The following is a 16,763-nucleotide window of genomic DNA, read 5'->3' on the forward strand; positions in this document are numbered from 1 at the left end:
GACTAGAAGCCCACTCTGAATACCTCTTCTTCGCAGTCAGCGGCATCTTGGAGCAGCCTCTGGGATGAGTTCAATTGCCCTGGGGAGTACAAACAAAGGATCCAATTCGGGAAAGTCTTATTCCTGGTCGTAATGCTGGTGAGTTACCGCCACTCTGATATCCAAAAGTTATTTCTGGCTGTATGTAATAACACAAAAAACTCTCTGGGCTAATAATGTAAGAAAAAAACAGCCCCCCCCGAAATACAGCCGAGTTGCTTAAGAGCTCGAAGCAGAGCTGCCATGTCTGTTGGTGCCATCATGTGGCACCATCATGCGGAGTGTCTCGGATGAAATTGTAATGACCCTGGGTTTATAAGCACGGATATCGACTCTGCTGTTTAAGCATACTTTTGCGGCACAGTCGACAGCGTGCTGGACTTCGGGCTAGAAGGTCAAGGGTTCAAGACCTGCTCCCTGCCTGTGTCATTACACTGGTGTCAGTGAGCGTGTTCCTATAAGACTTAGAGTCGCAAGCTAGTGCGAGGACGCGCTCTTTGAAAGGAGGGAGTAGTGTAATGACCCTGGGTTTATAAGCACTGATATCGACTCCACCGCCCAGTCGATAGTGCGCTGGACTTAGGGCTAGAAGGTTGAGGGTTCGAGACCTGCTCCCTGCTGTTTCATTACAAAATGTTCTGAGACCGGGTTGCAACAAGAGACACAGATCAAAGCAGGCCTCCAAGGCCCAAATATTGTTCTCAGTTGCAAACTGAAGCTAAATAAGTCAGTTCAGACCCGTTAAGGTGATTCATTACTGGTGACTATTATTTCGCACTGACAAAAAAATATATATATCTTTTTACTATCTAGTTAGTTAGTGTAGTCCACTTGCATTGATTAGATCTTGAGAAAGAATTAAAGTCACCCTACGGTTCTACCACAGATTTTCTTTTAAAGATCTAGGCTACTAGCTACAGCAGTTTACACGTAGGAACAGAACTTCGTGAAATTTTTGCACATCAGGCGGGAGGAATTTCGCAGGTGCACTGGATGAACTTTCACCCCCACAAACGGATTCATTGTTTTGATTCAGCTAGCGTTGCATTGCATATTTATGTGCTTAGAGACCACCCGATTGATAGCTTCCATAGGAACAGCCGTTGTTGTGTGATGCCTATGTAGCTAGACGGAACCGTTGTGTTGTCCGAAAGACGAACAAAAACAATGTTGTCTCTGGAACGATATTATAGCATAGCTAGCGAGCTGGCTAACCTGACCTTTCGCAACAACAACAACATGGGAACGCTATTACAACGGAGCTGATCAATAATTTGTCGCCACTGGTCAATTAACGTTACTTAGTACAGACAAATTCATGCTTACTTATACTTTGCTAACATTTTGAAAAGGTACGTTGATTCGCCAGCTAACTTGACTAGCTACGAAAGTTAGCTCCTTGGTTACCAGGTTACTGTCAGCTGTTCCAGCAATCAATGTTGGATGATGTTCCAGCAATCAATGTTGGATGATGTTCCAGCAATCAATGTTGGATGATGTTCCAGCAATCAATGTTGGATGCTCTCACAATGATCGATGACATTGGTTAGCTAAAAGGAACTGCTAAATAATACGTTATGTCAATATGTTGTCATGTTTTTCTGTCATCTGTCTGCCAATTGATACTATTTCATAATGTGTTGTGATGGATACAGTTTTATTAACGTTATTTCACCTGAAACAGTCACTAACTTCCAATGGGCGAGGAAAAGCCAGAGACGTTGGACTTCGTCAAAGACTTCCAAGAGTATCTCAGTCAGCAGACTCAACATGTGAACATGATCTCAGGCTCTGTCAGTGGCGTCAAAGAGGTGGACGAGTTGCCAGCAGGTAGGCCTAGCCAAGAATGTCCAAGGAACTCTGTTAGTTTCAGAGGTAGACTGGCTCTGGCACTCTAAAGAGCCAAATACTCCACAAAAACAATGTAATTTGCGATACAGTTCTAGGAACATAAAGCCATTTACTTTCATATCACATCCAGGCTTTATCACAGTTGCAGCCAACAGTATTTTTCAGTTATAACACATTTCTGATTGCCTTCTTCTGTTACCCACACAGGTGGTCACCTTCCACCTGTCTTCCATAAACACGCTCTGTAACATGGAGATATGGCCATGTGGGAACCCTAACTATACATTTTTTCATCACTAATATTTCTCACTGATATGAAAGATACGTTCTTTATGTTTCCAAAACTGTACCGTAAGCCATGTGTGTTCCCGTTCAGACCGAGCGTAGGAGCTCTTAACAAAGGTCCCCCAGGAAGAAGATAGCTTTATGAACAGGCGCGAAAGGTAGTAGGTGTCTATGAATGGTGTTCGGTAGGCCTAACTATGGCATCAACACGCAGACCATAATTTGACTATCCAAACTGTTATATCCATGACTCCGTTATCGTTCTAAAATCCATTAATGTGAGTGAATGTAATTATTTCTCTATAATAGATATTTCCCTTGAAACTCTGTGTTGTGATTATTCCTGTGCAGACTGCAGTCGGAATGGGCTGGACCACCCCTCAGCAGATATGTCCCTTGACGACGGCTCAGGGATGCTGGTGGATGGCTTCGAGAGAACATATGATGGCAAACTCAAGTGCCGTTACTGTAACTATGCCACCAGAGGCACAGCACGATTAATTGAGCACATCCGCATTCACACAGGTGAGCTTGAATGGACCCGATAACACCATGCACCTGCTACCAGGTGATGTAGGACTAGATTCATCACTAGTTGAGCATTTTCCCTTATACAAAGCTGGCACCCTTTATTTTCATTAGGCCAAGTTCGAGCAATAAATGACAAAAAAAAAAAAAAATCATCCTAAGACCTTCTAATTCTTTATCTCCCTCTTTCCTCTTCTCAAACAGGAGAGAAACCCCACAGATGCCACCTGTGCCCCTTCGCCTCTGCCTATTTGCGCCATCTAGAGGCCCACATGCGCTCCCACACAGGAGAGAAGCCTTACAAGTGTGAGCTGTGCTCCTTCCGCTGCAGTGACCGTAGCAACCTGTCACACCACCGCCGCCGCCGGCACAAGCTCTTACCAATGAAGGGTGCTCGCTCCTCTCTCTCCCACAAGAAGATTCTGAGCGTCTTGCAGAAGAAGACCAGCCTGGGGTACGGTCGCCGGCTCCTCATCAACTTCAGCCCCCCCTCCATGGTGGTGCACAAGGCCGAGCACCTGGATGACTACTCCCACGAGCTGCCCCACCTGCGCCAGGAGACCTACGACAACCAGGGCGCTGGTGGAGATGGTAGCTCAATGGACGACCACCACAATCATCACCACAACCTGGTCATGGAAAACCCCCTCAACCAACTCTCGACCCTGGCCGGCCAGCTGGCCAGCCTGCCCTCGGAGGCTGAGGACCAGACCCAGCAGCCTTCCATGTCTCCAGGTGCAGAGTCCTGTGTGGACGAGAAGCCCTTCCTCATCCAGCAGCCTCACCCAGCCACTGCTCCTGCTGCTGTGTCAGCCAGCACTGCCCACGCCTCTTCCTCCTCCATCACCCCTGAGCCCAGGCCCCCACCACACAGCAACTGCAGCCCCGGGGCAGATCCCCGCAGTGAGCATAGTGGGCGCACCAGTACCCCCAGCATCACCAACAGCCAGCCCAGCACACCAGCCCCGGGCCTGCCCTCTCTGCATCAAGATCCCCAGATGCTGCACCACTGCCAGCACTGTGACATCTACTTTCCTGATAACATCCTGTACACCATCCACATGGGCTGCCACGGCTATGAGAATCCCTTCCAGTGCAACATCTGTGGCCATAGGTGCAGGAGCAAGTACGACTTTGCCTGCCATTTTGCCAGAGGGCAGCATAAGCAGTGACTTGTTGCCGGGTCAGTGACTGGAGAGAATGAATGGAGGTTGTTTTTATTTAATTCCATGATGGTGATTTTATTTATTGCTGTTGAACTTTCTGAAATTGGCCTTGATGTAGCCTCTGCAAATTCCATGTAGTGAATTAGATTTTATAGGGGGATAATAACATATTTGACAGTGCCCATGCATTTGTAGCGAGAGTGTAGGGATGGAGTGGTTTTAGAGGTACATGTCACTTGGCCTGTTTGATCATGAACATTCCTCATGTGGGTTTTTGACATGAACACTATTTTCCGCCTTACGAACATAGTTCAAGATGATGCTAACCCCTTTGTGAGAGTGCTCTTTAGTGGCTGTAACCATAACCAACTAAACCATTTCAGAGTGAAAGACTGCACCATTCATGCCTCCCAACAGTGCCTGCGATATTCAATCTCTTTACCTGTACTGAAATGGACACATCTTATATGTTGAGATGTTTTTGCGTTCGTTTTCTTCTTGTCATTTGTGATGGATCGGTGCACAGTGCCCTACTTTAACCACCGGTAGGTAGCCTAGCGGTTAGAGCGTTGGGCCAGTAACTGAATGGTCGCAGGTTTGAATGCCAAACCGACAAGGAGAAAAATCTGTGCCCCTGTCAAGGCACTTAACCCTAATTTGCTCCAGGGACACCGTACTACTATGGCGGACCTTGTAAAACAAAACATTTTACTGCACCTCTCCGGTGTATGTGACAATAAGTGCTTTTCTTATTTGAGCAACTTTTTGTTATTTGGATGATGAATAGAATAAAGCCTAACCTATACATCATGTTATATTCTGACCTTTTAAATAACATATGTCATTGCGAGATCTAACAGCTTTACTGTCAAAGCAGTATCACCATATCTCTCTCTCTTCTCCTTTGTCATGTCTATTGAGTTGAAAAATTGCCAAGTAGCACCAGAGATGCCATGTTTTAGCATACATGCGATGCCTTGGGATTCCTCCTGTCCTGCATTAATCAAGGCATTGCATATTGTGGATCTCAATGCTTTTTTAAATATTTATTGAGTATTCTATTCTACATTGTCTGGCCTGATGGGTGTTGTCAATGGCATTGACATTATGCTGAAGTGAAGATTACTGCCTTAGCAGGGTTGTTTTATATTGGAAACTCTTGTTTGTTGCATAGCAACATTTGTGAAGAATAGTTACTTTTTCTAGGACTAGTTGCATGTCAACATGCGTACAAGCATCCAATGTTGGAGGGGGAAGTTCACAGAAGAAGAAACACCTGTAAGGGAATTTGTTTGTGTTGTGTCTTTTATGGGACAGGTGAATGTTGAAGTGTTTTGGCGGTCAAATTTTATGTGAGAGGAAATATTAACACATTTCTGAGTAAAGTGTTTTCTAACAGATCGTTCCTTTGTCTCAACTGTCTTTTGTCCTTTGTCTTGGTGTCTCTGAATTAACATTCTGTCAGAATGTGAAATGTCACATATTTGATCTGTTTCAATGCTAGCACATGAAATAAGATGTTCAGACACCAATAATTGTCTTTTGAGAATGCTTTTAATCATTTTGCCAAAGTAGCAAAGACATACATGATTGTGTACAGTAGCAGTGAATATACTTCATTGCCTCAGGTGAACTGAATTGATAGTTTAAATGATTATAGTTTGTTGAGGCTGGTCAGCTTAGTCTTACGCTTCCACCTTAGCCTGGAACTCTTCCTTATCAGACACTTTCTCATCTGGCTTCTCCAGGTCTGAGGAAAGGAAGACCTGTTTATATCGACATTGTGTCTGAACCAGAGAGATAACATGCATAAAATTCAGAAGATTATGACGGTGCTCCTAATTGTTTGAGATTTTTTAACAGCCTAAAGCAAACATCAGCAGCAAATATTAGCCCATACAGATCTGTGCCCAGGTTAGTATGTCCATGTATGTCTAGAGAAATCATGACTTCATGGCCCTACTAAGAGTTGACTTCTGACCTTTGAGCTGGATGGGTCCTAGGACCAGGGTGTGGCTCTCCTGGGAGGGTCCCTGGCCTTGCGGCTGCGGTTGTCTCGGCGGCAGCTGGAGTTTGTAGTCGTGGCTTAACTAATGGTGACCTACTGCAGGTACACAAACTTGTGGGCTCACGGGAACTTGAAGGCCTGGAAGGTGAAGCGGGTGTCGCCACTGGTACCAAAGGTGTAGCTGCGGGTGCATCAGAAACAAACTTTTATTTTATCAAGATCCTTGAAGAATAAGCACTTGTTGATAAAGTATAGGACCCAGGATGTTTCCTTCTCCACGATATCTCATGGCTCTGCAGGTCAGCAGTCTGTTTCTTACCTGTTGCGCACCAGGTTGTAGGATCTGGTTTGGAAGTCATGAGGGGAGGGAGAGGCCACACAGGTGTCCAGGAACATGTAGGCTGCTGTCGGACTCCCTCAGATGGACCTGGATGTACAAGTTCTGGTGGAGGGTAATTTCATATGGAGTCTGGGCTATCTGGGTGTAGAAGTTGGGTGTAGAAGTTGCTGCCATTGAATCTGCCCATGCCTGTGATGGTACTCTTATCCCCATCATGCTTGGTCTTGTACATAATCTAGAACATGGTGTCCTGCTCCATAAGACATACCACTCGCAGCATGAAATGAGAAAGGTGTGTGATCTCCCCTGAGTCGGACCGGTAGGGTGGCGTTGGTGTAATCTACTCTCCCATTCTCAAACTGTTTAGAGTGAGGCAAAAAAAAGGTATTGGACAAGAAATAGAAAGTGATTGGAAAATGTAGATGCTAGTCGATGTAACTATATCCACTGTTCATAAAACATAAACATTTGCAGCACCATAGATAGAGCTCTATGTAGATTTTTACATACCAAACATAGTAGTAATCTCTTTGCTTTTGGTGAGTACATTCACTGTTCGTTGGGTCCCACAGGTGTTGATCGGGAAGCTGAGCACCACCTGCTAGCTGTTGACCTGAGGTGCTGGTCGTTCAGGAACAAGTTGTAGGCATCGTAGCCCCTTGAGTTTGGGTTGGATCTTTGAATCACTATGTTCATGTTGTCTGAGGAGCAGTTCATTTGACCTGAAACACAACAACATAAATAAAATCAACCTAACTTCCTAAGCTTTAATACGAATGTCAGAATAACTGAGATAAATGTGTTCGATAACTGCATGTGAGGGAGCTGCTGAACATGGCCCTGAAGCCCCTGCTGACCCCTGAGTAGTCAGAGTGGAAGACAACCTTCATTTAGTTAGTGGAGTGGTAGGCATCCGAAGAGGTGCCATTGTTGAAGTCAGATTGTACGTATCAGACGAGTAGACAGACGACCCATCGTACACAGAGATGTAATAACAGTAGCAGCAGTTCTCCAACCTGAACCAACAAAGAGCATACATTTACTGTATAGGGGACTTTGAAATAGATGTCAATGTGAACTCCATTTCGAGATGCACATTCAGAATGATTGAAATCCATTAAATTGTTCTTAAAGGGGAACTGTCAAGCTGAAGCTTACTCAAATCTTTTACATTAAGATTAAACAAATGAGGTTCATCACAGGAACCATTTCTGAAGATGAATCTTCACTCACTCCAGGTCAGTAAATGACAGGAAGATCCTGAGGCCAGAGGGAGCTTATAGATCCCATACACATTAGGTGTTGTCATGGTAATATTCTGGATAATAAGGACTGGAGATGAAACCAGAGCCATGCAGGTCTCTTCCACAGGTGGGGCGAGTCCCTGGGACTTGGGAAGTGCAATGAAAGACAAAATCCATTTAAATGACTTCAAGAGAGATTGACACCATATGTGATATACTACAGTAAATCATTTTTGGTGTCAAAGGTTTATTTAGTTGCACATTGATATTTACTTGTGTTCTGTCAGGGTAGCCTAGTGGTTAGAGTGTTGGACTAGTAACCGCAAGGTGCAAGTTCAAACCCCCGAGCTGACAAGGTACAAATCTGTCGTTCTGCCCCTTAACAGGCAGTTAACCCACTGTTCCTAGGCCGTCATTGAAAATAAGAATTTGTTCTTAACTGACTTGCCTGGTTAAATAAAGGTTAAATAAATTCTACAGCTTATTGAGTCAGCTTTTTTAATGGATGTTATGGGAAGTTGAAATAGCCGATGTGGATGGAATATCTGGTGTGGTGGTGGGGCAGTTTGCTGTGTGAATGAAAACATAAGAATGAGAAATATCCAAACCAAACTGGAGAAAATGCAACTATGCTTAAAGTCATTGAGGGGGTGTGTGACAGGTACTACTGCATTCATTTTTTAAGATTCTTCAAAGCTAAACTTCAACTGCATATTAACAGGACATATGACTCAATATTATTTTCAGATTATCTGGTACATATTTTACATAGGCCTACTTAGAGTGGATGCGCAACCCAAGTCTTGGTAGCAGGGGTTAGTATTTCTGCCCCAAATTCTTTTTTTGTGTGCAAAACTTTGCAGTGTGCTCTTTCACAGAGGACTCAACCAATCTACTGTCTGTCTCGGACACTTACTGCTGTAGTCATGGCAGTAGTTTCCATAGTATTGACAGGAACAACTTCCAAAATTGTAACCACATTTGTACTTACAGGAAGCCCCTGCAGGACAGAAAGTAATTTCCTTACTAAGTTAGTTATAACAACACCACACTATTCAAAGTTACTGGAAATCCAGTGAACTTTTTATCTGTCGGACCAAAGCTTTGATACATGAACAAAGCATTTGATTATTTATGATTCATTTTTTATGTTTACATTATGTTAAATTCTCCAAAAAGCTTTGAAATATGAAAAATGATTTAAGTGAATTTTGTTGAACTATGCTAGTTGTACAGCAACATTCTGACTACAGCTGAAGAAATGCCTCCGGTTGCTACACCCACTGTTACAATATTATTTTCGGATTACCTGGGACTTTGCATACTTATTTTAGAGTTGAAGAACAACCCACGTCTTGGTGGAAGATACAGTATTTGTATTCTTACCCAGAATTTATCCACATTCAAATCAAAAAATCAAATCAAATACTGCAAATCAAATCCTTTCCAACTCTGTAGTATGCTTTCTCACAGAGAATACCTGAACCATCTGATCTACTGTATTAGACTCATACTGTTATAGTCATAGCAACAACTGCCATAGTATTGACAGGAGCTGGAGCATGAACAGCTTACAAAATTGTAACCACAGTTGTACCTCCAGGAAGCCTGAGCTGTATGACAGAAAGCAATTTAGAAACTATAATATCACTTGTGAGGCCAAATGTTTAAAACATGCACATTTTACTATTGATATGGTCAGCATTTTCTACACGGGTCGCCAAACTATATGCTGGCAAAGATTAAGGTTTTACAGGTTTCAGTTTTGGGAGAGAAAAAATTGTGGTTGCAGGTATTTCGGTTTGAGCATCGGTGTTGGGTTCTGCGGTTGTGCCAGGACAGTATTCTATACAAAGTAGATCAAATGGCACAAAAGCTAACATTTTAACGCTGGAAGAGCACTCACTGTTACAATATTGTGGTTGTTGATATTCCTGGCAACAGTCTCCCCTCTATTCACAGGAAGACGAGCAGGACCAGTTGCTGACCTGATAGCCACCGATGTATCAACAAGAACCTTCACTGCTTATAATACAGCAATTATAACAAGCTTCTAAATTAGTATTAGTATTATCATGAGTAAAAGAGAAGGCATTTTATATGGCCTGATCATTTTTTATATTGGCATATCTCACCTCTGACATCCTATGCAATGAATGTCTTTATGAATGTTTCCCTCGTCTCAGTGCCTTACCCACTGCATGATACTCTGCCTGAAATCCCTTGTATGTTGAGGAGCTGTCACTTTTGAATTGTTGAATTTCCAGTGGCGTAAAAAGTTGAGCTCTGTCCTCCACACAGCTTCCCCAGCAGTCGGTAGTTGATGGAAGGGCCATCGTAGACAGAGATGACATCATACCAACAGTTGAAGTCACCTTCAAGACTATGGTTGAAGACAGGAAAGATGAATGGAATACCATGATGGTGACTAGTTTAGACCTCCCCCATAGGCTATTAATTGATACATTACCTACTTTATGATAACTACTTGTTGCACTAACACTCACACTTGTCTCATCTTACAAACACTGACTACACTTCTCTCATCTTACAAACACTGACTATATTTGTCTCTTCTTACAAACACTGACTATATTTGTCTCATCTTACAAACACTGACTATATTTGTCTCTTCTTACAAACACTGACTATATTTGTCTCTTCTTACAAACACTGACTATATTTGTCTATATTTGTCTCATCTTACAAACACTGACTATATTTGTCTCTTACAAACACTGACTATAATTGTGTTACGATAACTAGGAGTGGTGGGCGGAATCAGGCGCAGAGAGCAGGGTTCAGTCGTTTTGTCAAATTTATTCCCCAGCTCAACAAAAACGGTTACGCCAACACACAGGGCGTATATAACTTGCCAGTCCAAACAATAGGACAGAAATAGTCCAGCGAATAAGGATATGAACAAAATAACACCGTCCAACACAGAGTAACAAAAAACAAGCCCGCACAAATACCCAGCGGGCCTAGTGCCCTTAAATAACCTACAAACAAACCCTAATACAAAACAGGTGTACCCAATTACCCAATAACCAAAACAAACGGAAAGGAAATCGATGGCAGCTAATAGGTCGGCTACGACGACCGCCGAGCCCCGCCCGAACAGGAAGAGGCACCATCCTCGGCGAGGTTCGTGATAAATTGTCTCTTCTTTACAAGCACTGACTAAATTTGTCTCTTCTTACAAGCACTGACAAAATGTATCTTCTTACAAACACTGACTATAATTGTCTCTTCTTACAAGCACTGACTAAATGTCTCTTCTTACAAGCACTGACTAAATGTCTCTTCTTACAAACACTGACTATCATTGTCTCTTCTTACAAGCACTGACTAAATTTGTCTCTTCTTACAAGCATTGACTAAATGTGTCTCTTCTTACAAACATTGACTATGCTCATTGCTGCTTTATTGAAGAAAAATGTACTTACTATGACTGAAATGTGGTTGTCTCTCCTAGCTATCTTAAAACAATTCACTTCTGCTCTGTAGGCCAAATTGACACACATTGTGTTTCGCACACAGTCTCTATCAGCCTGTTCTAAAGTAATGGTTTGTCACTATCATAAAAATGCATTATTTCACATGTGCTATTTAAAAAAATACTTACCCTCTTGTAGCCCAAATTTACAAGAATTGTGTTTGCGGAAAGTCATCAAATATGTTCACCATGTGAACTGGCTACTTTATGGCCACGAGCCCAGGTGGAACATTTCTCACACATTGAGTATTCAATTATTTCTCAAATTCAGCTTTCAAGGACTCTGTGGGTGCTGTAAGGTTGTTTGAAGGCATGCCTTTGGGTATATAAGCCATACAGTTTTGTAAATGTGGCATCGTCAAGGTGAAGGTGAAACATGGAGATTGATACCACTCTTGTTCTTTGCTCTGTGATAGCCACACATGGAGCTCAAGGCAATGTATTCATTCTACTGTGTATGTTTTCATTGATGTCTGTCTTCGTAAGTATTGTTTGTGTGTAACTATAGTTATAATTATAGAGTTGTAGTAGCACATCCATTGGCTATTTCTGTCAAAGACTGCTAAATACTGGACCACATTGGGTAAGTATTGTTGATGAGCTGATTTCTTCTCCCAAATAACATCCAGTAGTTGGTACTTTTTTTGTGTGACATTTTAATAAAAATGTAAGATTTATTCTGACATTTCAGATTTACAGTGTCTATAGAAAGTCTATACCCCTCTTGGATTTCTTCACATTTTATTGTCTTACAGAGTGGGTTTAAAATTGATTTAATTGTCTTTTTTTGTCAACAATCTACACAAAATACCCTGTAATGTCAAAGTGGAATAAAAATTATATATATTTTTAAAGATGAATGAAAATGAAAACACTAATATATGTTTATTAGATAAGTATCCATCCCCCTGAGACATTACATGTTAGAATTACCATTGGCAGCACTAGAAAGACCTAGTTGAGCTGTAGCTGGCCCAGAACAGAGAGGCACGTCTTGCTCTTCATTGTAATCAGAGGGCTGATATGAATACCATGCATGACAGTCTCTCTTGTCTGAGAGTTGGGGAAAGACTGACTGTGTCTCTTCTTGATTTTATAAGAGACATTAACTTGCTGGATATTCAAAATTGTTTCCATAGTGAACATATTTTATGTGTGTGGATGGTTTACTACATCATTCCCAGCACAATGATTAACTTAGACATGCTTAAATATATATCTAATGTCTGATTTGTTATAGTTACCCATCTACCAATCACTGCCCGTCTTTATGAGGCTTTAAAAACACCCCCTGGTCTTTGTAGTTGAATCTGTACTTGAAATGCAATACTTGACTGAAAGACCTGAAAGATAGATATATAGATAGATAGATAGATAGATAGATAGATAGATAGATAGATAGATAGATAGATAGATAGATGTACGTATGGGGGACAGAGGAAGGGGTCGGCGTTCAATATTTTTACTCTTTTAGGCTTGCCTAAACAAATACTTGATGAATACTCTATCAACACTGTATTTGCACTGACCGTAAGTGTGCAGAGGTTTCCTCAGCTATTTTGGGTGTAACCTAATGACATTTCTCTTTCCCACAGAACTTTGGCCAGATACAGATTATTCCATATCAGATATTCCAACAGGTGTTCCAAACTCTGCATTTTGACAATATTTCTGAGCGGTGTCTATTGTGTGTTGCTCTGTTCAGCAACAATTTTGATGATCTAACCCATGTGTTTATTCACCTAAATCATTAAAACAAATGACTTTATCAAAGTAATACTGTTCTCATTGTGCCAGTTAGCACTGTCAGTAAGTTACTGGGTTGTTTAATATATCATTCACAGCGTAATTATTAACTTGACCATTGTTCCTATAAGAGTCTAATCCTGTCTAAGACTTTGGACTTCCTGCTATTAGCCCATACAAACGCATTGAATAACAGATTGACGACATGGAACAACAGATGGTCCACAAAAAATAATCAAAGAAAGTTTGTTCTGAGGTGTCTGTCCTATATCTGAAAGATACAGTATAAGAAAGATCAGGAAACATTAGTTTCAAAAAGATATATGTTTTGAACCCCTTATTTTTTTTGCACTAAACAGTCCTCTCTGTTTTGTGCAAATTGTTTACAGACAGATTATTTCACTTATATTTCACTATATCACAATTCCAGTGGGTCAGAAGTTTACATACACTAAGTTGACTGTGCCTTTAAACAGCTTGGAAAATTCCTGAAAATTATGTCATGGCTTTAGAAGCTTCTGATAGGCTAATTGACATAATTTGAGTCAATTGGAGGTGTACCTGTGGATGAAAATCAAAAGAAATTAGCCAAGACCAAATAAATTGTAGACCTCCAAAATAATGGTTCAACCTTGGGAGCAATTTCCAAACGCCTGACGGTACCACATTCATCTATACAAACAATAGTACGCAGTATAAACCCCATGGGACCACGCAGCCGTCATACCACTCAGGAAGGAGACGCATTCTGTCTCCTAGAGATATAACCTGAAAGGCCGCTCAGCAAGATAGAAACCATTGCCCTAAAACCGGCATAAAAAAGCCAGACTACGGTTTGCAACTGTATTTTTGGAGAATTGTCCACTGGTCTGATGAAACAAACAAAAAGAAATGTTTGGCCATAATGACCATTGTTATGTTTGGAGAAAAAAGGGGTCGCTTGCAAACCGAAGAACACCATCTCAACCGTGAAGCACGGGGTGGCAGCATCATGTTGTGGGGAGCTTTGCTGCAGGAGGGACTGGTGTACTTCACAAAATTGATGGCATCATGAGAAAGGAAAAATATGTTGATATATTTAAGCAAAATCTCAAGACATCAAGTTAAAGCTTGGTCGCAAATGGGTCTTCCAAATGGACAATGTCCCCAAGCATACTTCCAAAGTTGTGGCAAAATGGCCTAAGGACAACAAAATCAAGGTATTGGAGTGGCCATCACAAAGCCCTGACCTCAAACCTATAGAAAATTTGTGGGCAGAACTGAAAAGTGTGTGCGAGCAAGGAGGTCTACAAACCTGACTCAGTTACACCAGCTCTGTCAGGAGGAATGGGCCAAAATTCACCCAAGTTATTGTGGAAAGCTTGTGGAAGGCTACACAAAACGTTTGACCCAAGTTAAACAGTGGAGTTCCGTTTTCTGAATTAACCCAAGTTAAAAGGAGTTCCGTCTTCCGAATGAACTCTTAGAGACCTAAAGAGCTCTTACATTTCAGTCATCAATCAGTCATGAATTATTCTTTACCTTCTATCAGTCTCATATGAACGTCTTAAATTCTTGGTTATCTGCACGAACCCTAGTTTCCATAATGAATCAGCAATTTACAAAATTGGCTTAATTATTAATTTCCTAACTAAATAAATAATCACATAGAAATACTGTACATAACAAACCAGTATATATTGGTTACTAACAATAATAGAAATTTCCCTAGAGGGCTAAGCCGATATGATGGCTTGGTAGACAAAGGGAAGGAGATGTGGACTGAGAAAAAGCGGGGAAAACCAAATGGATTCACTACACACAGTCTCTAATTATATTAATTGAAATGCTAATCCTTTGTACATGAACGGCCACTCATTAGAGAATAATTGCAATTTATATATTTACACCCGTATATCGTGGTTGTCTTCTCTGTTGGAATCCTCAATCGTCCTGTAGGGTTCATCAGAGTCTCTGGTTAACTTTACCAGAAGTCACAATGTATTTTGTGGTTTTAGGTTAGAATGGATACTTCAGAGTACCATTCAGAAATGTTGTCATAGATAGGTGCTTCGGCGGTTGTCTGTTTTTCGTTCTAGATTTATATAACTTCTAGCTGCAGACTAGTAATTACACATCTAAGATTTGCTCTTATTCTGTGGTGAGCAATAGTCTCATAGTTTAACCATTTGCAACCTTAGCTTACACCGGGGTTTGCGTGGTCGAGATGTCCGGCTTACCGCGGGTCTCTTTGGCATGAAGTGTACATTTTGTCACAGGTGGTTTTATACCTTTCAGGCGAAAAGGGCGGTTCCATGACGCCAACGTAATGTCTATGCTCACGTGGGTGTGGCCACTGACTAGTTAATCTTTATATGAAAATCCATACTCTCCTTTAGAAGATTAACATCACATTGCATCTTTTCACAAATAGTTTCATCGTTTCTTTACGTTCCACAATATTTCGATGCAAACCTGACAGCTGGGAAATGTACAATTTAAGAGATACCGTTATGTGTCTTTCCTGTCCTTGATGAGATCACCAAATGAAACACACTCTACGTAACTGTCCCTTAAGTGTCCACGGACCATTCCCACATTCTCAAAAGTAGAGATATTGTTTAATTCTCCCCTTTTGGGGATTAGGAGTTTGGCCAAGTCTCGTGCTTTGTTCTCTCTTTCCCTCAATACTGCATGACCAAAGGGGAGAGGGTCCTTTACAGATATTTATGACCTGTCGTGAAGTCATAAAACTGTGGAGAGAGAGAGAGGAAGAGAGGGGCTATGATACTCCCCCCAGGGCATGTCATGACGAGCGTCGTACCCGAGAACACTCAAGGCTGCAATTGCTGCCAAAGGTGCTTCAACAAAGTACAGAGTAAAGGGTCTGAATGTTTATGTAAATGTGATATAAATAAATATGCTGAAATGTCAAAAACCTGTTTTTGCTTGTCATTATGGTTTATTGTGTGTAAATTGATGATAGGAATAAACAATTTAATCCATTTTAGAATAAGGCTGTAACGTAACAAAATGTGAAAAAAGGCAAGGGGTCTGAATACTTTCCGTGCCACCATGTACCTGGTGGCACTGCAGAAACATCAACACACCCCTGACCAAGATGTCACAAGTTCAAATTCCTTTACATCGTGTCCCTGTGCCCTGCGGTTTTTATGTTGGTGTTGTCAGATAATCTGACTTTGCCCGCCCCCAATGTCATGCCTAGAGACCTTGTAGAGTAGCAGGGAATTCAGGTTGCTGGCAACCAAGAGGTTGCAGTAAAAATACAGTTAATATTGTAATTTAGAAGATTTCCCTGTAATCAGATTACAGCCATTTTACAGCAATACCACCCTACTTCATCTGAAAAAAAATACAGTCAATTGTAAATCTTGTATTTTTTTCTGCAACACAGGGAACCTTTAGCAAAGTGCTGAAATGTATGGTCCCAATTCATATGTGGCCGATCTCTATCATACCCACAAAGCACGAAAATTCAGGTCGTTGGCAACCAGGAGGTTGTAAATTCAAATCCCAGGTGAAGTTGAATCCCAAGTGTCATTTTACAGCAATAGCATCTTAATAGAGATGTAAAAATAGTAAATTATTGTATATTTTCTGTATATTTACTGCAACCAGTAGCCAATAATTTACAGAAACATTACAATTAGTGTTTAACAGTGAAGTAACCTATTAGAATTGCTTTATAAATCAGGAATCTTGGAGCTTTTATATAATAAAAAAAATTGTACAAACTTTTTTGGTAGTTGTATGGCAGAGACATTGTGCTACAAAGTAATTGTTTGTTTTATTGTTCTTTACAATTAATAGACACAGAAACTAGATAACTTCATAAAGCTTGCCAGCTGGAAGATTGGATTTTTTAGTTGTTGGAGGGAATAGTAACCATGATCGTTGGTGTCCAAGTAGCACAAGGATAAGAGATACATCTGCAATGAAGCTTAAAATAGCTTAGAGTAAATGTCATGAGTTAGTTTAGTTTATTGAAACATACCAAACCTGAATATACATGTAGATATTTCAATAAAATAAACAAACTACCTAAGAAACAAAACAC

General features: G+C 41.1%; 1 protein-coding gene across 1 annotated transcript; it reads left to right on the forward strand.

Annotated features, from left to right (window-relative positions):
- The first annotated feature begins 1,023 nt into the window (after positions 1–1,023).
- Positions 1,024–5,274, forward strand: LOC135511064 (zinc finger protein Pegasus-like). Its single transcript, XM_064932559.1, has 4 exons — positions 1,024–1,391; positions 1,724–1,869; positions 2,527–2,700; positions 2,908–5,274. Exons 2-4 carry the CDS (start codon positions 1,737–1,739, stop codon positions 3,873–3,875), a joined length of 1,275 nt encoding a protein of 424 aa, XP_064788631.1. The 5' UTR covers positions 1,024–1,391; positions 1,724–1,736; the 3' UTR covers positions 3,876–5,274.
- The last annotated feature ends 11,489 nt before the right edge of the window (positions 5,275–16,763 follow it).

This window comes from Oncorhynchus masou, chromosome 23 (assembly GCF_036934945.1).
Source record: "Oncorhynchus masou masou isolate Uvic2021 chromosome 23, UVic_Omas_1.1, whole genome shotgun sequence".
NCBI lineage: Eukaryota > Metazoa > Chordata > Actinopteri > Salmoniformes > Salmonidae > Oncorhynchus > Oncorhynchus masou.

Coding starts and splice junctions, on each gene's coding strand:
- LOC135511064 (XM_064932559.1), top strand. CDS start 1,737: ATGGGCGAGGAAAAGCCAGAGACGTTGGACTTCGTCAAAGACTTCCAA. Junction 1,870..2,526: donor GGTGGACGAGTTGCCAGCAG/GTAGGCCTAGCC, acceptor ATTCCTGTGCAG/ACTGCAGTCGGAATGGGCTG. Junction 2,701..2,907: donor GCACATCCGCATTCACACAG/GTGAGCTTGAAT, acceptor CTTCTCAAACAG/GAGAGAAACCCCACAGATGC.